Source organism: Apteryx mantelli, chromosome 1 (genome assembly GCF_036417845.1).
Source record: "Apteryx mantelli isolate bAptMan1 chromosome 1, bAptMan1.hap1, whole genome shotgun sequence".
NCBI classification, from domain to species: Eukaryota; Metazoa; Chordata; class Aves; order Apterygiformes; family Apterygidae; genus Apteryx; species Apteryx mantelli.
In genome coordinates, this window is record NC_089978.1 from 46,407,198 (window position 1) to 46,433,112 (window position 25,915).

The window sequence follows — 25,915 nt, forward strand, 5'->3', positions numbered from 1 at the left end:
GAAGGGGAAGGTTTGATCTCTGAATGGAACCTTCTTCAGGGAGGAAATTACAGTTCAGAACATGCTTGACTCCAAATAAGAAATTTGGAGCCGCTATGCAGAGATAACAGTTAGTAAGAGTATTTTGCCACAGGATAGAACAGAAACTGAGAGAACTATGCACACGCCCTGACAGCATGTACACTTCAGTTTTAATATTGTGTGGTAATCGGACATGGGTTTTGTTTTTTAAATGTAATCTGTGGATTTTGTAAACTTTACAGGTAGTAATCTTCCTCTTGCTTTTAACTTATAGTTTTGCCTAGCATTATGTGCGATACAGAAGTGCATGATAAGCCGCTACTGTTTTATACTCCCAGAAATGATGTTTCTTTTTTTTAAGAGGCACTCCAAGAGTGAACAATACTAGCAGCCAAAGACAGGATTGATGTGTATATATTGAAATATAAGAGAGTTCAAGATGCTGTTAGCTAATTTAGAAAAATGGTAATACAAAGTGTCAGTTTGGAAGGAGGCTGGAGTTAGGTTACTAGGGAAAATGTCTGGAATGCCTGGATGCTGGGGGTATTCTCAAGTCTTTAATGAGCAACTGTTACTGTCTGTCAGTTTCCTGTAATGTAGGAGGATGTGCATTATTTTAGTGTGGTTTTTTTTTTTGCTTGGGTTTTTTGAAGAAATTAGTAAGTGCAGCATTTTGAACAAGCAAATAGTGTAAGCTTTGTGAAATTAAATACCTAGTTTGTAGAGAAGAATCAGATGAATGGAGTAAAGACCTCATATTAAGGTACGGTAATCTCCTATTCCCATAGGATAAGAGTACAATGCTTAAGAAGCTACCCCTTTATCTTCGAAAGGAATGACCAGTGTTTTAGAAGACAAATGCTTTTTGTGCGTTCACTTGTTCTAGTCTTTTTTTTTATGGTTCTCATAATAGTCTCTCAAGCTGTATGGGAAGGAAGAAAGGAGAAAATGGAAATTAATGCTGATGAGTGAATAAGTGCTCTTTTTCTTTTTTCCTTTTTTTTCCTTAAATGGACGAGAAAGTGTCTTCACAAGTAAACTTATTTGAAAATATTGTAAGGGTGGCATGACTGTAGGTTTGTAGACCACCAGCAGTACATTTGAGGGTCAGTGATGTATGAAGTTAGGCAAATGGACAAATGCATTAGGAAAAAATAGGTATGTTAATCAACTATTTAGAATAAGATAAAGATAAGTTCAGTGTCAGTATAGCTGCTTACTTATTGATGCCTGCTAGATTTCTAAAAATTGAGACAAATGAAAATACTACCACTTGAATATTTGTAAGTAGACTTCACAAAACAGTCTGTGACTGCTGGGGGGGGGGCGGTGTGTTAAATATCAGTGTAGCTGTTGTCATTTTAAAGTATGTGTTAACTTTTAGAGCTGTGAAGACGAGAGGAGGATTCGGTCAGACCTTGAGGTTAAATGTCAGCGTTTAACACTGGAACTGTCTGATACAAAGCGGATGATTCAGCAAGGTGATTACAGACAAGAGAACTATGATAAAGTAAAATGGTAGGTATCTCTATAGTTCAGGTACATACGAGTATTAACAGAACAAATCTCTAGTTCAGTCAGTCAAGGTTGCAGTTGCCCACCTCAAATATTTTTCCTTACTTGGATCCACTAATAGTTCAGTTATCCAGGATTGATATTCAGTCGTGTGGAATATCAGAGTCATAAGATGAGCAACACTGAAATCTGATGCATACGTTTATCTTCTTAAAAGCTTGTACTTAGGTACTTGCTGTGTTTTCAGAGTCTACTAGCCTGGCTGCAACTTAAGTAGGATCTGTTGATGCCAAATATCTCAGAACAAACACTATTTTTTACTAGTTTAATAGCTATCATCTAACAAGCAGCCCTGTGCCCTACTATGTGCTACCTGCACAGTGACATAAAAGGGAGTAGGACCTTGGGAATTAATATTAAGCAACTTAAAGTACCTTTGTAAGCATAAGACTGAAAGGTCTGTTACGAGAACCCTTAGTCAGAGAATCTTAGGTTAACTTCAGCAGCTTGATTTAATTGCCAGAATTTCCAGCATGTCTCTTCATTTTTGAAATATAAGTTTTGGAGTTCTAGCCTTTGCTTTGAATGCTGACCTCATAACAACTGCAAAACAGTGAAAATGGGCTTCTTTTAAGTACATGCATACACACATACTTCAGTCCAGCTTGCAAATGTCCTTTTCAGTGTGCTTGCAAGTTCAAGAAATCAGAGCTTTGGCAGATTTGTTGGGGAATGGCTCAAAATAAAGATTCTGAATAGAAAGCAGCTTGTCAGCTCCCTAGCTGTTCATATTGAACGAGCTCAGGCACGTTTATTGATCTTTACTGTGCCTCTAAGTCATTTAAAGGAGAGTCTGTCTTTTGGATAACTGTTCACAGCCATATGTACTAAAACAACCTTGAAATCTATCTGGAAGCTTGTTACAAATAGGATGGATGGATGCTATGGTTTGCTTCCCATGTGCAACTGCATCTAATAAGTGGATTGTAATAACTTTTTCATGTGAATGGCCCCAGTGTTTGACAGTGTGTATTAAAATAGTCTTGAGTTGAAAAAGGCATGAATAAACGTGCCAAAACTATATTTGAGAGAGTACGTTGTATTCATCAGAGTAGGCACAGATGAAGGGGAGGGGGAGAGCGCTATTGGCATGCTTGCATGAGGATATTTGGGAGCACTGCAGGAATTAATCACTTCCAGGTTTATTTCTGAGTAAAACTGTGGGTTTAAAAATCCTTTGCAAACTATGTCAAATCTTCTAGTTTTGGTAGACTACAAGGTATCTCAGTTTTTTAACACTATTAATATTAAAATGGTTAGCTTTCTTTCAGACTGCAAGCTCATACTGGCTCATTCATTCCACTCTTCTGACAGGGTCAGATACAGACATAGAGCTGCTGCTTTGTGCATGTGGAAACACTGTTATTCCGGACACCAACATAATTTTTGCAGCTGTGTCATGTATATTTTAAATATGAGCAGAGTAGTATAATTTCCTCTGGCATCAAGGGACTGTATATAAGGGAGAGGCGCAACTGAGAACAACTGTCCTTTGGTTTCTGTTTGATTAGGAAGATGGGAATGAAGTCACTTTAGTTTTTCGTCCAACTTTAATGTCTGCAAAAGATTCAAGGAAATGTTGGGGAAAGAGCATCAAAAGCTTGGCAAATTTAAAAGGATATACAAGGGAATTTATAATCTATTGCTAAGAGGAGAAATGTATAGCCCAAAGTTGAACTAAAGAAGAATACTAAGAAGAGGATGCAGTAATTTTAGGATAGGAATTTAGGATTATTATATTATAATTTAGGATTATTGCTTAAATACTTCAAAATGAAGAAAACTTTCTCATATAATAACATGCTGTTGCAAGTGATAAGAACTAAAAAACGTATTATCGCCTGTGATAATTGTCCTGTGAGTAACTGGACAAAAAAGTCGGTGTCATGAACCAAAAGAACAAAATTCAAAATTTGTAATTTAGTCAGCCTTCATTTCACTCTATGCAACTAATAGTTTCACTTCATTTTAACAGTGAACGAGATATATTTGAACATGAATTGTCAGAACTCAGAAGAAAATATGAAGTATTGGAGTTATCTCACAAAGCGCAAGCTAAAGAAAGAAATGACTTATCAAAAGAGGTAAACTTAAAGTTCTTATTTCAGTAATAATTTAGTTTTTGACCTTAGGAATCTGATTGTTTGCCTAATCAAATCTTTTGGGATCTCCTGTAGAATCATAGAAAAATTTAGGTTAAAAGGTCCTCAGGAGATCGTCTGCTCTGACACCCCCACCTCCCCCACTAGAGCCAACTTAAATCGGGTTGCTCAGGCTTTTGTCAAGTTTTGAGTATCTCCAAGGATGGAGATTCCACAACCTGTCTGGGCAACCTGTTCCAGTGTTTGACCACCCTCTTTGTGAACAAGTTTTTGTAATATCTAATTAGAGTTGTTGCAGCTTGTTTCTCTTGCCTCTTGTCCTGTCACAATGTGCTTCCACGAGTCTGGCTCTGTCTTTCTATATGTTCCGATTAGATAAGTGAAGACTGCAAAAAGATTACTCCCCTCCATCCCTCTCATCTGAAGGCTGGAAAAAAAAAACAGTTTTCTCAGCCCCTCCTTGTACATCATGTTCTGCAGCCCGTGACCAACTTGGTGGACCTTTTGTGGACATGCTGCAGTGTGTGAATGTCTGTCTGTGCTGGAGAGCCCAAAATGGGACACAGCACTCCAGCTATGGTCTCGCTAGTACTGAATTCAGGGCAGTAATCATTTTCCTCAACTTGTTGTCTGCACTGTTGCTTAATAAAGCCTGGTAGGCAGCTGGCATTTTTTTACTGTGAGGGCACACTGGCTTATGTTCAGCTTGTTCAACTCATCTTTACCTGTCTCCAAACAATATCTTGCCAATTTGGCCATAAAGTTATTATGGGAGACTGTTGAAAGCCTAGCAAAAATCCAAGTAAATGACATTCACTGCTGTCCCCTCATCCATGGAACCAGCCTTCTTGTCATGTTTATCAGGCACAATTTGGCTTTGGTAAATCCATCCTAGCTGCTTCCAATCACCTTTTGCATGGATATGACTTCCAGGAGGATTTGCTCCATAATCTTTACAGGAACTGAGGTCAGACTGACCAGCCTGTAGTTCTCTGGATCTTTCTTCTTGAAGATGGTTCCCGGTCATCAGGAACCTCTCCCAACTGCTATGATCCTTTAAACTGGATAGCAACCCTGCAATGACATTTTCCAGCTCCCTCCACATCCATCAGGTGCTTTCCACTTTTTCCTAGGTTTATGTACATCCCATTTTTCTGGGTCTCTAGCTCAATCTTCCTCTGCTTCACTCTTCTAAGCTCTGCTGCTAGGCTCAGGAACCTGGGAGGCCCGAGAGCAGAACTTGCCTGTCAAGGCTGAATGCTGCCAATATGCTCTATCCTCAAAAGAGGGCAGAACTATTTATAATTTATTTTAGCTCTTTTGACCACAACTGTAATTAGTAACAGTAAAGCAGAGTTACTATATGGATTATGTTTAGCTATGTTCTATAGATGTCTAAGAAAAACGTACATGTAGCTTGTTTTCTCTGTATGTCTCTTAATAAAGTAATAGATTAACTCTTCCTTCACCTGTCCTTTAGAGGTTAATATTGTGTTAGGAATAAAGCCTAGTATTTAGGACCTCTTCTTTCTATGCTTCCACTCCAGTGCTGCTTGCTTCATAGACAGGAACGTTTACTAGGTTGGTTGGTTTGTTTGGTTTTTAAGTGTTTCAATTGGTCTTTGCAAGTATTTCTACTGGGAAAATGACTAAAAGCCTCTTCAGACACTGAGGGTTTCCTTTTTTCTTTTTTTTTTCCACCAGTTTTTGTGGGGGGGAGAGGGGTCCAATGAGTTCTAATTCCAGTCAGGTCAGTCACTTTTTTCAGATCTCAATCATTACCATTCTGCTAGCACTAGTATTTCACAGGGGAATATATCTCTGCTCCAAAGACACTCAAAGAGCTAAAGACCTGACAGGTTGAGAGGGAAATGTCCCTAGCTGCACGCCCTGTTCATTAATTCATTCATTCAAGAGTCACGATGGTTCAATAATGGCCCCCACCAAGCACATGTGATAACTCTAGGGTCAAGGAACTAGGCAGAGAATGTTTCCCTATCCATTGCCTACCAGTTCAAGCTTCCATTTTTCAGTATCTGTTATCACAACTTCTGTATCTAAATTGTTCACAGGGAAGATTGCTTCACTGAACCCCCAGAATTAAATTATTCTCTGTAAGTAAGCTAGTTAAGAATGAATCCTCCAAAAGTGTCAGAATCACTAAGGGATTTTTTTCTTTGTCTGATATAGGTGTGCTTTTATAACAGCTATTTTGGAGGGAGAAAAGGACTTACTGAGTCTCCAGAAAGAAACTTCTGTTTCTGTCCTCATTAACTAATTTGCAGATGATTTGTAGTGCTATATCCAACTTACTTGGAGAATAAGACTATTTTTTAAGCTGGGTTTATGTATAGAAAATCTTCCCAGGAAGCACAAAAAGGAGTAAAGGAACAGTCGATCGGTTGTTCAGAATTAGTTTCCCTATGTGATACAGAAGGGACACTGCATGGGGAGGTTGTTCTTGACTTCTGTATTTGTCCAGGCAAGAATCAAAGGAAGGGTCTTTGAGTGTTAACGCTTTGGTAACTGAATAAATAAGACCGTTCACTCCCCAGAGGATTCAAGGGAGGTCATGTTCTTTAGGGTCTCTATATTACACAGAATCCCAGAATGTTTGAGGTTGGAAGGGACCTCTGGAGATCATCTAGTCCAACCCCCCTGCTCAAGCAGGGTCACCTAGAGCATGTTGCCCAGGGTTGTGTCCAGACGGGTTTTGAACATGTCCAAGGAAGGAGACTCCACAGTCTCTCTGGGCAACCTGTTCCAGTGCTCTGTCACCCTCACAGTGAAAAAGTTTTTCCTCATGTTCAGATGGAACTGCCTGTCTTTCAGTTTGTGCCCGTTGCCTCGTGTCCTGTTGTTGGGCACCACTGAAAAGAGTCTGGCCCCATCCTCTCGACACCCTCCCTTAAGATACTTGTACACGTTGATAAGATCCCCTCTCAGCCTTCTCTTCTCCAAGCTAAACAGGCCCAGCTCTCTCAGTCTTTCCTCATAGGAGAGATGCTCTAGTCCCCTAATCATCTTTGTAGCCCTTTGCTGGACTTGCTCCAGTAGTGCCACATCCCTCTTGTACTGGGGAGCCCAGAACTGGACGCAGTACTCCAGATGGGGCCTCACCAGGGCTGAGGAGAGGGGGAGGATCACCTCCCTCCACCTGCTGGCAACACTCTTTCTGATGCACCCCAGGATACCATTGGCCTTCTTGGCCACAAGGGCACATTGCTGCCTCATGCTTAACTTGGTGTCCACCAGCACTCCCAGGTCCTTCTCGGCAGAGCTGCTTTCCAGCAGGTCACCCCCAACCTGTACTGGTGCATGGGGTTATTCCTCCCCAGGTGCAGGACCCTGCACTTACCTTTGTTGAACTTCATGAGGTTCCTCTCCGCCCACCTCTCCAGCCTGTCCAGGTCTCTCTGAATGGCAGCACAGCCCTGTGGTGTATCGGCCACTCCTCCCAGTTTTGTATTGTCAGCAAACTTGCTGAGGGTGCACTCTGTCCCTTCATCCAGGTCATTGATGAAGAAGTTGAACAAGACTGGACCCAGTCCTGACCCCCGGGGGACACCGTTAGCTACAGGCCTCCAGCTAGACTCTGCACCGCTGATCACAACTCTCTGAGCTCTGCCATTCAGCCAGTTCTCTTAATCCACCTCACTGTCCACTCATCTAGCCCACACTTCCTGAGCTTGTCTATGAGGATGCTATGGGAGACAGTGTCAAAAGCCTTGCTGAAGTCAAGGTAGGCAACATCCACTGCTCTCCCCTCATCTACGCAGCCAGTCATCCCATCATAGAAGGGTGTCAGATTGGTTAAGCATGATTTCCCCTTGGTGAAGCCATGCTGACTACTCCTGATCACCTTCTTGTCCTCCACATGCTTGGAGATGGCCTCCAGGATGAGCTGCTCCATCACCTTTCCAGGGATGGAGGTGAGGCTGACTGGCCTGTAGTTCCCTGGGTCCTCCTTCTTGCCCTTTTTGAAGACTGGGGTGACATTGGCTTTCTTCCAGTCTTCAGGCGCCTCTCCTGTTCTCCATGACCTTTCAAAGATGGTGGAGAGTGGCTTAGCAATAACGTCTGCCAGCTCCCTCAGCACTCATGGGTGCATCCCATCGGGGCCCGTGGATTTGTGGGTGTCAAGTTTGCTTAAATGATCTCTAACCCAATCCTCCTCCACCAAGGGAAAGTCTTCCTTCCTCCAGACTTTCTCTCTTGCCTCCAGGGTCTGGGGCTCCTGAGGGCTGGCCTGAGCAGTAAAGACTGAAGCAAAGGCAGCATTCAGTAACTCTGCCTTCTCTGCATCCTTCGTCACCAGGGCACCCACCCTGTTCAGCCAAGGGCCCACATTTTCCCTAGTCTTCCTCTTGCTACTGATGTATTTGAAGAAGCCCTTCTTGTTGTCCTTGACATCCCTTGCCAGATTTAATTCCAAATGGGCCTTAGTCTTCCTCGTCACATCCCTGCATACTCTGACAACATTCCTATATTCCTCCCAAGTGACCTGTCCCCTGCAGTATTGCAGATAAAACAGTGATTTTAACTACTACTATTAAGGTAGTACTCCTCTGTCCAATTTTATAGATAGACATAGAGGTTCATTTCTTTCTTCATGTAGTAAACTATGTCTCTGTTCACTGTGGATGCACATATAACCTGTTACTTTGAGGTGGGGATGGATTTTTTTGTTGTTGTTTGGGGGGGGGCAGGTTGCTTGTTTTGTTTTAAGATACGCTTACACCTCACCTTCTATGGTGCTCAGTGGACAGATGGAGCATGCCTCTAAGAGTTTTTTTTTTTGCGCTATGAATTTTAAATTGCTTAACAAGTTGCTTCTTGTCTTCAACTTCATTATCTTTCTCAAGTAACTCTTTTGTCTTTTTATGGCTTAGATGGGATGAATTCTGTCTATAACATATACAGGGTGTCTTTATGGCTTTGGTCTGGGGGATGTATTTCTGATAAGCGATTCATCTACCACTGTCTTAACTTGGCATGTGACATCACCAGGAGCTTAAACTGCAAAATTTCTTGAAGATGATAATGGTACCTTTTGCTATCAGAAGCAAGGAGTTAGACCACTCAGCACTAGTGACCATATACTCTGTGGCTGCTCTTTGACAATATTGATCTCCCATAGGTGGAGACCACTGTCTCCCACACCATATTTTTTGGAGTGGTAAAGTTGACTAATCTGTAGCTCAGGAAAGCTGTTGCAGAGGCTCGCAAGATGATCATGTTTCTATTTTTGCATCAGTTCAGTTATCTGTAGCAACAGCATGCTAAACGAAAGTCAAAAGAAAGCATGCATGACCTTCTTTGCTCTTGGTACTGGTCTGGAACATCACCTTGTCTATCATAATCATGACATACTTCAGCCCCAGAGCTAGCAGTTTCACCATTTTTTTATTGAACAGTAATGACTCTTGGTGCCTGTAAACTTTCCACTGTTTCTGAGAAAGTCGTCCCCAGTATGATGACCAGTTGGCCCCAAAACTTGGTATGTTTCCTCTCTGATTCAGTACTATATTCTGATCCTAGTTTCTGTTTTGACATTGAGGAAGATTAAGGAAGATTACCTCTTTTCAATTACTAATTATCAGAAATAATGAAAATCCAGAAAATTATAATCTTAAAGTCCTTTTTTTGAATAGAGCTTCACCTACTTATAAGAGCATGTTAAATGTAAGTGTAAGCTGAGGTTTTTCAGTTCAGATGATATGCAGAAGAGAGTTAAAATGAAAAAATAAGTGTGTGGGGGGTGGGTTAAATGCTTGTTTTGAAGTTTATGTTGAAGTATTCCTTTAACCCCTTTTATAGCTGGCAACCTTACAACAGTCCCTTAACTTGTTGCAAAAAGATAAAGATTATCTTAATCGCCAGACCATGGAGCTTAGTGTTCGCTGTGCACATGAAGAAGATCGTCTTGAAAGACTTCAGATTCAGCTAGAGGATGCCAAAAAAGCTAGAGAAGAGATGTATGAAAAATATGTTACATCCAGGTAAAATACTGTGTTCACTTCTATCAGTAGACAAATTACTATTTTCCCTTGTTTCTTGGACAAATCCCACTTAAAACTTGCTGACTTTAGAAGAGCTAGTTTCTATCTGTGTAACTAGAAACAGTAAGAAAGCTTCTGTTTTTTTTTAATGTGTATTTATGTATTGGGAAAAACTGCTTTAAAGTTTTTTTTAAGTTTTGATATACTATCATAGCAGTGAAGAAATCCATTTCGAAAGTTTATGGCAACTATATTCTTACATGTATATAGAAATTTTTTGAGGTAGTGGAAATAAAAAACTATATTAAGCACACATTGCACTTTTTCTTTTTTTTTAAATGAACTTTATTTAGAACAATAATACTAGAAAGACATATTCTATACAATCTTTGGAGTGTAAAATATGTTTAATTTTAACAGATGTTTAAAGTAGGACGTAGTATGCAGTTATAACTTTCACATCAGCTATTCGAGCAATCAGTTTTTCATATCTCAGGTTCACTTGCACACTCCTTAATGCTAGCCATGAGAAATTAAGCGATCATTGTGTGCTAGCTGCAGTAGTAAATAGTGTTAAATTCTTATGCTATTCAAACTGGTATATGTATATGTTTGGGATGTTGAACAGAAAATACTATTTTATTCAGCTATGTGTCAAGCTAAATATGTAGTACTATACAATAAAATTTTGTGCCCTCATATAGATTTTTTTTTCTTACTAAGATTATCCAGATCATGTTATTTCCTGACACCTAGATGCCAAAGATATCATTTTAACGTACATCCAAAAGTTGCATCAAATGTTTGCCTGTGTGGCTGTCCCTAATACAGCCATCTTTCTGGTTAGCAGTGTCCCTAGAAAAGCAGCTGTGCTCTGAGTGAATGTCCTCTAGAGACAGAAAGTGTGGAGTAGGCTCAGTTAATCCCTCAGCTGCTTCCTTTTGTTTGAATTGACAAGATGGAATGGAGACAACATTTGTATATTTTGTGTTCTTGCATAACTGAGATGAAATGCACTATATGTGACTCTTCTGTAATACAACTGGAAAGACAAAGTGTTGTCTAAACGGAAATATAAAAACACTCTACTGAAGCTATCAGTTATGGAGTTCTGTCCCATATTGCTTATCAGAAGTCTTTTTAATATTAAGGATTTTTCCTTTACTACTGTCACTTTTTTTTTTTTAATTTACCTTGTGTGGATATACCTCAGAACAGTGTTCAGGTTAGAGATTCATCTGGAACTTCTTCATTTAAATAAATCCTTAAGGCTTGCTTTTAAATTGCGGTTTAAAAAAATCACGTAGGTCTGAGCAATCTTGCTCTAGAAATGTATTTGTAAGCATTGACTCTTGTAGCTAGATTCCTTTTTCTAGAAAGCCATTGTGAAACCTATATTGTATAATAATGAGGCAGAGGGGCTTTTAAAGAGCTCTCTTCATTTGAGGAACCTAGGAAGAGATGCATGTAGGTTGACTCTACCACATCTGGGGATACAATGCAAGCCTGCTTCACTATCCTCTGAAATATCAGAGGGATCTTGGTCTCTTGTGTTTTGATGCCAGATAAAGAGAAATTGTGTGACTCATATTACCTTCAGAGATCTTGATGCTATTACTGTGATTCTGTGATGTTACCAGATCTCTCTAGACATTAATGGTACTGTTGATTCTATTCATGATGTTAATCTTCATAGCACAGATATTAACTGTAATGGATAATCTAGGCGTATCTGCTCTCCTCTAGTGACCATTATTGTCTTCTGCAGAGACATTATGGCTTAGTAGAGAAGACAATGTGTATTAAGCATCATGTGTATTGAGCATCATGTATGGGATTGTATTGCAACCTGGGCAGCCTAGTTTGTATTCATGGTTCTGCTGCTGAAATATTGCAGAAGCTCTCCCTTCTTTGCTTGCCCTCCCTCCCACCTCCCTCACATTTTTTGTGTGCATCTTCTGAGATTGCATTCCATAGTGGGCATCCCTGCATATTCAGCAGTTTGAACCATCCCTCTCTCAGGTCAAATATCTACAATTACAAGTTTCTTGTGCAGAGCTCTACAGAATTTGATCTCTTTGTCAGAGAGATAAATTAGAGATTGCAACAGGGAGAGCAGGAGAAAATTGTATCAACTAATGGACATTCTACACTCCTTATAGCTACTTGGAGGAGACACCAGTTTGGGCTGTAAGTTTTTATTGACTGCATTTTGAAGAATTTGAGGCGTTTTAACGCTCACTCCACATCTGGATCTCTTGTGGTCGTTGTAGTTCATGAATAAATTAGATAAGGAAAACAAGCCCAAATTTTTAGGAATAAAGAATTATTCACCTTCTGATCGCCCTCAGAACTGCCAACATTGGGGCATATTTAGCTTAGTTAGAAAATGTTACAGATTTTAGGAAACTGAGGGATTAGGTTCCCTAACCTCTAAAAAGAGAGGCTGCATATTTGGTTGAGATTGGGGCAAGGTTAATGCCAACAAGTCATAGCTACAGTCCTTGGGAACCTTTAGGGAAGCACAGACCAACAAAAAAAAATCTCCCTTTACTATTTTGAGCACTTAAATTACAATCTGTACCTGCATTAAGAGATGCTCAGATCATGTCTAGTTTGTTTGGAGTATAAAGCCTTATGGATAATAGACCTGGAAGGAAGGTCATAAAGCTAGGAGAAGAGGACAAAACACAACCTGATAAGGCAAAAACGTTTTTAGTTACTGCCCAAACAGACCATAACAGTTGGTCAGGAATAAAAATGAAGGTTGTTTGCTTTATAGCAGCTCAGTTGGTGTTCATTAAAAGGCAGTGATAGGCAGTCAAGCTACACATTCAGAATATCCCCTTTTCTACACCATTTGTTTATGTTAGTCATCATAAAGATAAGTGTGATGTTGAACTGTCTTCTGGTGACATCACTGTGGGTGTTCAAGACTCTTTCAGATTCTTTTAACCTTCCTCAGTAAACTTTCTTGACTTTAAAACAGTCTTGCAGCAGGAGAGGAGGTCAGTTGTAGTTTCCACAATGATAGAAATTTCTCTTTGGTAAGTGGTAATGGTAACAGAAAATCTTTGCTCTCTAAATAACAAGAAAATGATAGTGGTACTTGATTTTGCATATGAGAGTTGTATCCCAAGGTCCTGAAATTCAGCATTCACTTTTTTCTATGTATTGAGCCACATAGCACAAAAAGAACACAGAAAACTTCTAATGGGGACCTTATATTTCAGTACAGCGTGGATTTTTTTGTTTATTTTTGTTTGTTTAGATTATCAACTTATTCATTGTATCAAAGATCTTTACAAAGCATCTTGCTAGGGTGTGGCACACTTGATAAAGGAAGGGAGATAAACTTACCTTGACAACTCAGATGAAATTCAGTGTGTCAATAAAAAGCAAACAGGAAAAACTAGACAGCTCTCATTCTGACATATTTAGATATTTTCGGGCTTGTAGGTAACATGAAATTTGGCCAACTCGGAGTACAGAATTCATAGAAGATGGGCTACCACACAATTCGGAATCCAAAAGAATCTGAAAGACTTTACTGTGGAGAATGTACTTCTCTTCATACGTATGCTTTTATTTCCAAATGTGTAATTTCTGTTAGTGACTTCACTGCTGATTATTTATTCTTGAACCCCAACTAGAGGATGTAAAATTCAGCATGCCTTTGCTGTTAAGTACTTGCAACAAAACTATGTGGGATTTTTTTTGTTTGTTTGTTTTTTCTCTGGGGGAGCGGGATAGTTTTGTAGGAACAACTCTTTACGGGATTCCTTGTAACTCCAGGTTTGTTGGCTGCCAAAGTCACAGAAACGTTGTCAATATTAATATCAAGTGAAACTTTTTTGTGCAGGAATCTTCTGATATTTGCTGCTTTAAAAACTTAAATAAAATAATTTGCTTAAAATACTTATTTGTCACATTGACAAGATAAGTATCCAGATATCATTTTTAGCTTCACAAATCTACACAGCTTATGATCTTCAGCATTTGCCATCATGTGTTGCCCCCACCCCCCTCTCCAGGTGTGGTGAAAATAGTATACAACAAAATCTTGTAGCATGGCATTATTATAAGTTAATTTACCATTACCCAGTGATGAAGCTAGAACAGTCTGCAAAGTGAGGACTTTTTTTAAGTGGTTAATTAATATGAACACTCACGTATAGGCTGACAAAGAATTTTGGCAAGTGTATTAAGTGTAATGCTGCATGATGACTCAATGTCAAATTACTTTAATAAAATAAAAAAACCCTAAGCAATATGCCATGAAAGATCTTAACTTATTCATGGTTAAGTTTTCAGTCTTAGTTTTAAGCTAATATGTATTCCAAGCAGATGAGGGGGGAATGAGTGAAAATTAAAATAAAATGTAAAACCGAGAAGTGCTTTGCTAGTACAGCTGTACCTGGAATTTTGATATTTTGGCCAATGTAGTAGTAATGCAGTTCATAAGAAATTCCTATTTTTTTATTTATTTCCAGAGACCATTATAAAACAGAGTATGAAAACAGACTGCAGGAGGAACTGGAACAAATAAGATTGAAAACAAATCAAGAAATTGAGCAACTTCGAAGCACCTCAAAGGAGATGTATGAGCGTGAAAACAGGTAGATAAAATGCAGGAAATAATCTAATTAGGGCAGAAATAGCCAAATATTCCCTTTTTTCAGGCAGAAACTGGTTGACTGGCTTCTTGAGGGGTGATCAAAATGTGGGAATTTAAGTTTAGTTTTAAAACTGAGAACCTTATAAAACTAATACAGATAGCATAATTTTTCTTTTGAAATAATGATTGACATTTGACATTGTCAATAAAAAGAATGGATTGTTAAAATGCATCTTCTAGATAAACTTTAGTGGTTTTGAGCTTACTCAGATGAGTCTTGTTTGTTAATTTATACAGAATATGTTGGTTTATCTCTCATAATGGATGGACAATAGTCCTGAAACTTTCAGGCAACCAGAAAGGAAGGAGTTGATTCAGAAGGTAAAGCAGAAAAATTGAGGAAAACCCATCGAAGATAGATTTATTTTTAAAAGGTATAAAAGTCTGAGATTGTTTACAGCATTATGATTTACAACACTACTGGTTTTCCTCTAAATTATGATAAAATCCTCCTTCAAGAAGGTCCTGGTCCTGCAAGAAACTGCATACTAAACTTTGTGTGCATTCTCGATGAATTGCATGGAATTGTGTGCAGTGTTAGGCACGCATGTAAGCCTGTAGGGATCTAAGGGCTTGGACTCTTGGTACTGTAATTTTTTTCAAGGGATTTTTTTTTTGTTTTTTTTTTTTTGTCATTACATGTTCCTTTTAAATGGGAGGAGCACTTAATGACTCATTATTAACTCATTGTAGGTCTCCTGAAAGTGACTTGTGTGGAGAAGGAGATGACTGTAGTAAAAAGATATTTGTGTCATCAGCGTCTCTTCTTTTAATAGGTAGTTTTGTTATTACTCTGAAGAGGGAAAAATGAGGAATGTGACTCCTGCTGTCTGTCTTCCATTCAACTGAAAGGTTCTAATTTAAAAAAAAAGACATCATTTTATAGTTTTGCAAGTGTGAATGAAATTATATATATGTGTGTGTGTGTGTGTGCGCGCACATCTGCACCACTTCCTGTATGCAAAACTAAGTTGAATTACAAAGAATGATTTGACTATTGGTGGATATCTGAAAAGTGTCCGTATATTGTTGAGGAATCTACCAGAGGATCCTTTGTTTGTCTGGAACCAATTTACAGAAGTTTTGTTCCTCGTTTTGAAATAATTATTTCTAAAATGCAAATTTATTAGCCTTAATTTCATATTTTGTGGGGGAAAAAAAAAGATTAGCCTATGCTATCTCTATAGAATTACTGAAAAGTAAAAGTAAAAAGTAAAAGTATTAAAAAATTCTGCCGTAAAACTGCTTTGTAGTCTGAGGTGCACCTCAATCATGAGATGTGCAACCCCAAACTGGGAGCAAAGCAGTTTGCAGTGAAAGTTGTATGATGTGATGAGATGCTGATTGACTGTGACTGAAAGTAAAGCTAAGATTTTAGTTTCATCTTCAAGCTCAAAGCATGGAATGACGAGACAGCTGAGCTAATGTGACTGAAAAGAAAGTTCTTACTCCTCATCTCTTTGCCAAGCCTCTTAAGCCTGATGTTCCCCTTGAATTTGGTGACATTTTACCCTTGGATGAGCCAGTTCAGGAAGCTGAACTGAGGGGGGAAGGGGAATCCAATAAAAAGGTGATACTTAGTTTTATTTTATTTGGGATTAGTTTCACTTTTCTGGTTGTCAGCATTGGCTATGTCTCCATTAGCAAACATGAGTGAATTCACAGAGCTACTGAATGTCTGCATGAGGTTTTACTTAGGACCAGATAACAGCTAATCCAATAACCTGGACACTATTTAGTAGTTTGAGCATGTTAGATCTCTCCTTGAGCACATCATCTTATTTCTGTCAATTTGAATAGAATTTGGTTTGTGTGCTCTAGAATTGTTCTGAGTGGCAATTGTTGAGAGGTTTGCTTCAAAAGCTAATGTAGATGCCCTTGTACTTCTGCTTCCCCTCCTCTGCCCCTTGTCCCACCTTTTTCTTCCATACAGGCTCATAAATGTGTAGATAGTGATCCTGTCCCATTTTAGAGGGTTACGCTCACTTGTATGGTAGGCTTGCCAGACACCTGATAATCCAGATGACCTGTAAGTGTAGCTGTTAGATATGCTGGTTTTACCTTTTAAAATCAGAATTGTGTATAGTTTTCAGATCATGTGAATACCTGGCACAATGTCACTAATGGCTGTCCTATCTCTATTGAAAGTATGTAAACAGATACATAACTGGGTCTCATTTGCCTTTTTTTATGGTTAAATCACATCTGTGATTTTCCTCTTGTTGACCGAGTGTACCTCATTGTGCCTTTATTCTTCTGTAGCATTTTCAATTGGCAAGCTATTCAGTTAAGCAAAACACTTTATTCTCTAAATGTGTGACTCTACTTCTTATACAATTTAACTTTTATTCCATTTCTACGACTCTTCAAGATACGACATTTCACTCCTCTAACACATTAATGCCCTTGACCTCCCACATGTTTTCTCTTAGGCACTTAACCATTATATAATTCTTAGGTTGATTCTGATTAATTAATAATTTCCGATGCATATGTATTACTTAACTGAGTCCAGGTAAGTATGGTTGATGACATTTCCTTAGTCTAGAAAATAAAGTCCTTTATCCAAAAAACATACACGGTTAGTGTGGCTCAAATGACCTAGGATAGCATTTGACATGGACTTAACAATTCTCCTTTTACCTCCATATCTTCAAAATTTGCCTTATACTCTAATTTCACTTTGCTTTAAGCCAGTTGTACTTCCTGAAAAAGCTCCCGTGGTGTTTTGGGGGTGTTTTTGTTTCCTGTGGTAACACAGGTATTACTGCATCTCCGCAGCAAATTCAGGTGAAAATCAATCTGCTTCCCCTGCCACCCCCACACAAAATCACTGCACAGCCACATAAATGAAGCGTGCTCATGGCATTGCTCAGGGGCAGGAAGAAAAAAACAACTGAAGTGGGCAGAGCTTGTTGCATATACATTAATGTTTCAGTTCAGATGAGGAATGTGGTTTTGAAGTGAAGCTCCCAGTTATCGCTGTTTGCCATGTTTTTGCTCACATCACACCTTGCGCTTGCATTTGCACTGGATTTCTTTTATATGAAACTAAATTGAAAGGTGTCTCTAAGAGAGCATCTAATACATCACAAATGGCAGTGGGTGTCCAGGACACAGGAGCAAACGTTTTTTTAAAGTAAAATCCTCTGAAGTGTTTATAGTGTAGATGTCAAGTCCTCAACAGCCACTGTTTTGCTCTGCAAATCTGCTGTTGCTGTGCTGCGCTACTGAATAATGGAGATACAGCAGATGAGCCCTAAGTGGTAGTTTCAGTTTATTAGGATGTTATACTACAGACAGACTACAGATTAACAGACTGTTACCTGTGTCATTTTTTAACACAAGTATTACAAGTGTTAGTTTTCATTCATATGGCACTACTCTGACTTGTATAAGTGAAATAGGAATAAGATAGTTTGCAAGTCTTAACTGATCCTTGGTTAATAAAAATTTGAAAAAAAATATTGATTGCAACAAAACATTTATGGTTTAATTTATGGTTCTCTCTTTGCAGATCAAAAATTATGTTAGCAATAAAAGACACCAGTGATGTGCAATAACCTACGTATGGTGATTAACTAGCCGAATTAGTTATATGTCGAAATAAGGATTTTATACCTAGCTAATCTCTTCTGGCTCTATCGTAAAAGTTCTTAATCTCCTCAGTTACTAGGAGGACATCATTTTCCTAGTTATTAAAGAAGTACTAAGCAAAAGTATTTGAATTATTAAATTCTGCAAAAAAGTAATTTACATTTCTAATATTCTGACTTTTTCACGTATTTCTACAAATGGATGGGTGGTTCAATCATTGTTTTCAGAACAGGCCTCTATAATGGATATACATATAGATAGGCCCCCTACTGTTCTAACAGGATTGGGGAAGGTAGTGTTAAAGTCAAGATCAGTCAATAATACTCTAATCTGAGAAGTAAAATAGGCTTCTTCCCAACAGATTCTTGATAGATTATCTTTTTTTGTTTCCTTCAGAAATTTGAGAGAAGCAAGAGATAATGCTGTAGCTGAAAAAGAAAGAGCAGTTATTGCTGAAAGAGATGCTCTAGGAAAATATGATCAACTCTTAGAACAGTAAGTATCTCTTAAAATACATGTCAAACTGAAGGGTTAAGTGTATTTATATCAGGAAACTTTTAGGGAGGATGGATGACTGGTTGGGCTTTCTGCAAAGAATAAATTGTATGACAAAAATTTGGTTTAAATGAAGTTAGAAATCTAATTTTAGTTTGTTTGTTTTTTCCTTTGCCAGTGCAGTAACACTGTGAATGTTTGATTCTTTTCCTTCAATCCTGTAAAGACATGCAAACATAATTATGCATCTCATAGCAAGAAGGTGTAATTCACAGTATGTCTTATCTTCCAGTAACCAAGCTCTGAACACTGCTGTTCTTAATTTAGTTGAAAAAATTGTTGAAAATAGAAAGTAATCTTTTCCAATGATTTCAATGAATACTTTTTGTAAAGTGTGGCTGGAGAGCAGTAGTTGTGAACTTTTATGCTTGCTACATGCTTTTGTTACTGTTGCCTCTACCCAGTCTTTCATATCCAACATATAAAATGTGTCTATACAGTTTTATTTATGTATTTATAAGGAGAAGGAAACTATGACTGATCCTCTGCTGTTTACAGGTAGTTTACTGTCCTTCTCTGCAGCACTTTAGTTTTACTTTTTGTAAATTTAGAACTGTTTTATTAACTATGATAAATTATGAGGTGATTCAGAACTATGGACAGTAGTCAAAGCTGTTCAGGTTAAGTTTGTTACATGTCCGGACTTAAATTATGTTTAAACAACATCTTTCTCAAAAATGGAAAGGTCACTTCATTAAGCAATGGTGCCATGTAGTCACCTACCCAAAGTAGCTGATGTGAATTTTTTTGTTTGGACATGTTTTTAATTGCAAATAGTAATCTGTTAAAATGCTGTTAACTTAAGCATGGACATGAATTAATTTAAGCCTTTATTTTTTTTGTGCTGAATCCTAAATTACAGTGGAGGTATTACTGATGAATTAGCATTACCCCAGCATAGGTGCAAAGAACTGAAAACAGACAACACTAATTAGTCATGCAAAATAATAAGGGTGGTTCTAGAGTAAAATAGTTGGATCAGAGTACCTGTTGTCCACACTATGCATTTCAGGGGTTTGACTTCAGGTTAATTCTAGTTTGGTACTGTGGGCTGAATGTTTGTTAGTGTTTATAATGCATTGTAGGTGTTCTTGGATTCTCAAAAAGGAATTCACTTAGCAAACTCTGAAATGACTCCACAATGCAAATCAAAGTACGTTAAGTGGAGGCCATCAGGAAATTTGTGTCAAAACTGATCTCTTAAACCAAACTAAAGTGCTAATGGAAATCCACCCTGTGTTTCCTTCTGATGAGACTCCTAGCTTTCACTTTACTATGATATGTGGGAGATTCAGAAGAACTTCCAGTTAGATATCGAAAATAAATGTAGCCAATGATAATTTGAGTATGCACACTTCCTTGTTTTTTATTTTTATATCAACTTTATAATTGTTACTGTATTTATTTTTAAAATTAAAAACCATGTAGGAAATATCTTTCAGTTCTGTTGTATTCCCACTCATATCATGTGTCCTGAGGGGGAAGGATACCCTGCAGTTAGAAACATAGGAAAACATTTTGCAGATTTAAAAAAGTAAGCTTTATGGGGGGTGGGAGGGAACCCACAAAATTTATTAATGTACCATGTCATCTCCATTATTGATACACCACGCCTTTGTCGTTCTGTAGCTTTTTGTATTGCTAAACTCTCCAGTTAAGTAAAGCTCTCCTTTCATCACTCTAAATAATGTGATTAATACAGTTTTGGGGATTCAGAAATGTAGATTATTCCTCAGATTATGCTTTCTTTCTTTTCTTTTCTTTTTTTTTTTTTTTTTTTTGGTCTGACTGAAACTGGATTTGTTTCAAAGCTTAATGCTTTTGTATTTCTGTTCAGGAGAATAAAAAACCCATACTTTGCTTTTTTTAAATGTAGGTCTCTCACTTTAAAACTCCCTTTTAACCATAGTACAAGTATCAAGACTGTGCCTTTTTCTGCATTCCAGATGTGCTTAATTACTTAAATGAGCTGCAAAGTAACAAACTGCAAACTGACATGATGAAATGGAATAAGTGCCTTAATTTATAAGGTCCCAAATCTTGAGGTTACTATGGCCTGAAAATGTGGTTCTGTGGAACAAAAACTTTCATAATATAGGCAAAACCCCCTAAGAAAAGTGAAGTGAATACCTGTGAAGGGAATACCTGTGTTGTCCAATTCCAGATTTAAGTGATTGTAAGAGCTAGTTCTACTTTATTGAAAACAAGGTGACTCATCCTAGTTGCTACTGGTGTCATAATCTGTATAAACAAACATGTTTGAAAGCTTCAGAAATATGTGGAATGTTGACTGGCCTGAATGGTGGTTAAGTAAAGCCCCTGGCAAATCTTGTGATCAGAAGTGTAACTAATACCCAATTTTCTAGTCAAGTGCAATTATTATCATTTTTCTCACTGATGTTTTTAAGATGACTTTTTGCAAACAACTGTTTACAAATGCCAATCAAATACTGAAGTGATAATACTTGTGTTATATTAATAAAGAATCTGCTGTTTCAGCCTTAAAGTAGATCACTGTATGACATGAAGACATAATTTTTGTTGCTCTCTTTGCCATTAACAGCTGTAAGTTCTATGTGAGAATGTATATTTCATTTACCCATGGCAGTATAAGAATTTACTGACTTTATATTTTGAGTTAAACCATGGTGCGTATGTCACACTTGTGTTCTAGAAAATTGATGTCCAGGTGGAGACATTTTCAGTTCATTTTAAATTGTTGGTAGTGTGATTATGACTTTTAGCTAATTTTTAAAGCTATATTGGCTCAACTGAAAGTGTCTCAGGGTTGAATCAGGCACACAATTCTATAATAATTTGATCTTCTACTATATTATGATGTATAGATACTAAATATGTTCTAGTTTTTCCATCTCAAATATTCCTGGAGAATGCTGATGCTGACTGCTAATCTCTTAATTAGTTCCCTTTCCAAAAAAGATAATTGAAAAGCAGAAGAAATGCAGCCTGGCTTCCTATTGCTTTTTATTAGTGGTTAAATTTTCTAGTTTCCAATAAAGGGCAAAGTCAAATTGATATGTTTTGTATGATGGGGTGTTCAAAGTGAACTCTAATGTCTAGTATGGGGTGAACTCATACAAGAGTTTTGCCTCAGGGGACACCTACTAGAGCCATTTCTTGTCTTTGTTTGTTTACTTCCTTTAAACCTTAAAGAAGCATCATTTCTTTCTCTAGGACTCCACTGCTCTATCAATGGAAGTTGGCTAATGATTTCCAAAATTACTGGGAACACAAGGGGCACTTTTGGGCACTTGCAGTGGGCACTGTAACTTTAGAAAACCTCAATTTTATTAAAAAAAAAAAAAAAAACCTATTGGGATTTAAAATTCCTGTCTCTCCTGTCTATAGGGTGTTAAGATATTTCTAATGTGTGCGGTGGTTTTTTTTTTTTTTTTTTTTTTTTTTTTTTTTTTTAGCTTATTTGAATGTGCACAGATGTTCAAAGGAAACTTTTAAAAACTATAAAGCTTCAAAAATTGTCATAAACTGTTGGATTTAGTAAAGTCAGGATGATGGCTACAAAAACAGCTTTGAGGTTTGTTGTTCAAAGATTTCAAAGGACCTTGGATTATTATGTAATAATTTCTGGATTAATGTATATAGCTCAGCTATTTAAAACTAGTATATGGATAATCTGCAAAAGGAAAAAAAAATAGGAGTATTTTTAATGTTTCTATTTAGAAGTACCTTTCTCAAAAAAACAAAAGAATGAAAGTCGTTGAAATTTGTTGATAGCAAGTGTGTTATGGTTTGCGGGTTGGGAGGAAAAAGTGTGCTAGTGTTTACCTATTTAATGTTTTTCTCTTCAGTCAGCTGCAAGCCATTTACACATTTTGGAGACCTCTTCCAATCTATCCATGAATTCTTATTACTTGGATCCTTTTTTTTTTTCCATTTTTTTTGTTCTTCATATTTATGCTATTTGTTTTTAGGACTCATTTGAAAGTGAGGTTAGTCTTACCTAACTTCAGTCATCTGTCTTAATCTTTGTAGATTATGGAGAGGGGTTGATCAATCCTTTTCATAAAATGGGTGTTTAAATTAAGTGAAATGAAGATTCCTGTACCTTCCCAATAATTGCAAATGAGTCTAGAGGACTATCTTAGATGAGAAGATAGCTGTAAATGCAAAGGAGCATTTATTTATTCAGTAAATTTATCCAATCTCTGAGTGTGCAGGAATCTCATGATTAGATTAACATTTATTGCATTATACATTTGTTGTTAAAAGAAACATTAAAATTAATTATTTGCCTTTCATTAGTATGTTTTCACAATCTTGATGTTGCTGACTGCAATCACAAGTTTCTAATCGTAACATGATTAAGTCGACATATTTGTGCACTGGACTTATTGCTAATACTTAAATAAGGGCCTATTTTCTCTTCAAGAATGTTTGTAAAAAATGAAGTTTTAAATAAAAGAAGATGTATGCCCTAATTTCTGGCCAAAGTATTTCTTATTGCTACAGCTGCTATAACCCTATATAAAACTGACTGCCACAGCCCTATACTCCCTAGGCACATCTGTATTTTTCGTGGTTGCTGCTTATGTGTATGAAGAGCTTTGGAATCCCTTGATTTGAAACACTGTAGCTCTTGAAAATTACCATCACTTTGCGCCGTCAGTTTGAATTAACTTCATTAGTATTTTCTAAAATACTTCTTTTGGTATAATTTTTTGTTGCTGTTTTATTCATTGTGACTTCTATAGTATGATTTGTATATGTAACTTTGACAATGCCTAGGATTCATATCAGAATAAAGCTGAGCCCTTTCCTGTCATTGTTAGACCTTACCTAGATTTCCGCCCTAATCAGTGTAACTACAGGTTTCCCGTTAAAAAAATACAATGATCTCATTCTCCTGATGAAAAAGTTGATTACAAGATGCAGCTAAGAGGGTAAAATGTAGATATCATGGAAACTACTGAAAGACACCCCCTTGGAAACTAGGAATCAATGCAAAGAAGGCAGTGAAAGGATGAGGAATAATATGATGAAGAAGAAGAAAAGCTCATTTCCAGGAGATTGGGTCTGATTCATTTCCAAGCTGTAGAAGAAGCAATGAAATCCTTAACAAAAACAATTCTGTGTATCAGTGACTTCCGCAGAAATGGTTAGGAAGACTCTTAAGCTTTTTTTCCTTTTCTTTTGAGCATACATTTACTAGGACTTTATGTCTTAATGGGTCATTTTAAGATGCTCTCTAAGTTCACCATCCTTCTACTATGTTTCTGCATAAAAAAAGTCTGTCATATCTCGAAACCTACTTCAGATTGCATTATAATGGGAATTGTCTGCTCAATTATCTGTCCAAAGATTCTTTCTGCCTTGCATGTATTACCTAAGTACTTTCCTCAAGATGCCTCTCTGACTTCATAAGAACCAAAAGATTCAAATCAAAAGTAAAATACACTGAGCATTAAAGATTAAAAACTGATAGTTTGAATTTGGAAAGCCTGAAAGACTAACATTTTTTTTTCCTTGGGTTAGAGATGACTTTTTCTGGTATGCCAGAGACCAACATGCTGGCTGTTAATTTTGGCACCTACTGTATAGTCATCAGAAATGAGATTTTCTTTCTTTTTTTTTTTTTTTTTTTTTTTTCAAGTGGTGTATAAGGAAAGCTTTCTGTCGAGCAGATGGCTGCTGGACAGATACTAATGAGAACTTGATGTCCAGGGATCTGTCCAAAGAATCTTTCCCGCTTCGTTAACATTTTGATGGGATCAGTGCATTATTAACTATATCTTCCTTGTAGAGCCTAATGATATTGGCAGCAGAGAGCTCAGCATAGTCTTGACTTGAGCTGTATAGGTATTTATATTTTAAAACTTAGAATTCATGACTTTTCAGGGGTTTTTTTATTAGCTATTTTTTTCCTGGAATCATTAACCAACTGGCAGCACTCACAGAAGTAATGAAAAATACTGTCCTAGAAAAGAAGACAGATAGAAGAATATTAAAAAAGGAAAAGTGAGTTTAAGTTCTTTTTCTAGTTTCTCTTTGTGGAAGGCAGTTTGGACATGTTAGTGAAAAACTGTTCAGAGTAGGCTTAAAGCCTTGGTATCTTCATCCAAACCAAGAGTATGTATTCTTAGTACTTTAGAGACTGGCTTTGGAGACTGATTGCTATATTTTCCTCAGTTAATTAGAATGCACTTTAATAACCAAACAAAAGGAGAAAATGTAGTTAGCTGATTTGATCAAATATATTGTAGTAGTGTTAAGAAGCCTGCACACTTGCTAGGGCATGCCTAGCAGTCCTTGGTTGTTCACTAATAAGGATTTCAATATTTGAAGATAGCATTCCTCCAGAATGAACAGCTTAAGTGCTGTAACCAGTCACCTTGTAACTGTCTTGAATAGTGTGTTCTAGGCAGAGAATTATCAGTACCAAGATTCATAGGAATGATATATTAGGGTGATGGCTGGCCTTTCTAAGCTTCATTACATCTGAAAGGCAGGCTTTTAAGTTTGCTCTGTTATCCTGGATGATATAATCAACATTTATATGTATAGCTCTAGAAACACTTTCATTTAAGTTTCTCTTGCCCCAGTTCCTAGGAGATAATTCTAACATAATAATATCTGAAGGATGGTTTGGGAAGATTATAACACCAACACATCCTCATATCATAAAGAGGTTTCTTAAGCTTGTAAAATACATGTTCTCATTTTACCTACTCATTTTCTGCTGGCCAAAATCCTTGACCTTAAGACTTGAAGATTAGTAAAGGCAAAATGTTAAAATTCTGTGATGGGTGTTATGCTGAGTACCTAAGAAACTCTTTACTATTCTAAGTCTCTAGGATTTTTGTGAGTGTGGGAAGATTGAAAATGTTTTGGTGTCCTTTAAGAACAACTTCCAAAGCAGTTAAAGCTCCTTCAAAGAGGCATTTTATGATATAAGGGTGCTGCTGCTTGGTTTTCATGTATTTCTTGAATTCTAGGGGAGAAACTTCCATGGCAGTCCATGATTGTGCTATGATTGTTAGTATCCCTCGCATATACACACACTTTTGTGATTCACTGCATACAACTTCTCATTAGTGATGAGTCCTGACAGGATGAGTGAACAGTAGCCTTCTGGAACTCTTTGCCAAGTGATGTTTTGGATGCCAGAAGTTTACATGGCTTCAGAGGGAGACTGAAAAAGATCCAAAATAAATTTGAGAATTACTTAGCATGTAGAAGTCATATCCAATTCAGGAAATTCTTGACCTAGAAACAGTTGGATTGTAGTGGGAGAGGATTAGGAAGAAATATAATGTCTGCAGACACTTTTCTTGCTCTTCTTGAAACGTGCTTTCCAGCCACTGTTAAAGACAAGATTTTCAGGCTACACAGACCTTTGGTTTGAT

General features: G+C 37.4%; 1 protein-coding gene across 5 annotated transcripts in view; it reads left to right on the forward strand.

Annotated features, from left to right (window-relative positions):
- PIBF1 (progesterone immunomodulatory binding factor 1) overlaps window positions 1–25,915 on the forward strand; it is a 129,039-nt gene that overhangs the window by 16,880 nt on the left and 86,244 nt on the right. For all 5 annotated transcript variants that reach the window (XM_067292695.1, XM_067292717.1, XM_067292710.1 and 2 more), the window contains exons 6-10: window positions 1,406–1,539; window positions 3,572–3,680; window positions 9,519–9,700; window positions 14,194–14,319; window positions 18,372–18,470. In XM_067292695.1, coding sequence (XP_067148796.1) covers window positions 1,406–1,539; window positions 3,572–3,680; window positions 9,519–9,700; window positions 14,194–14,319; window positions 18,372–18,470 — 650 coding nt within the window. The remainder of the gene's footprint in view (window positions 1–1,405; window positions 1,540–3,571; window positions 3,681–9,518; window positions 9,701–14,193; window positions 14,320–18,371; window positions 18,471–25,915) is intronic.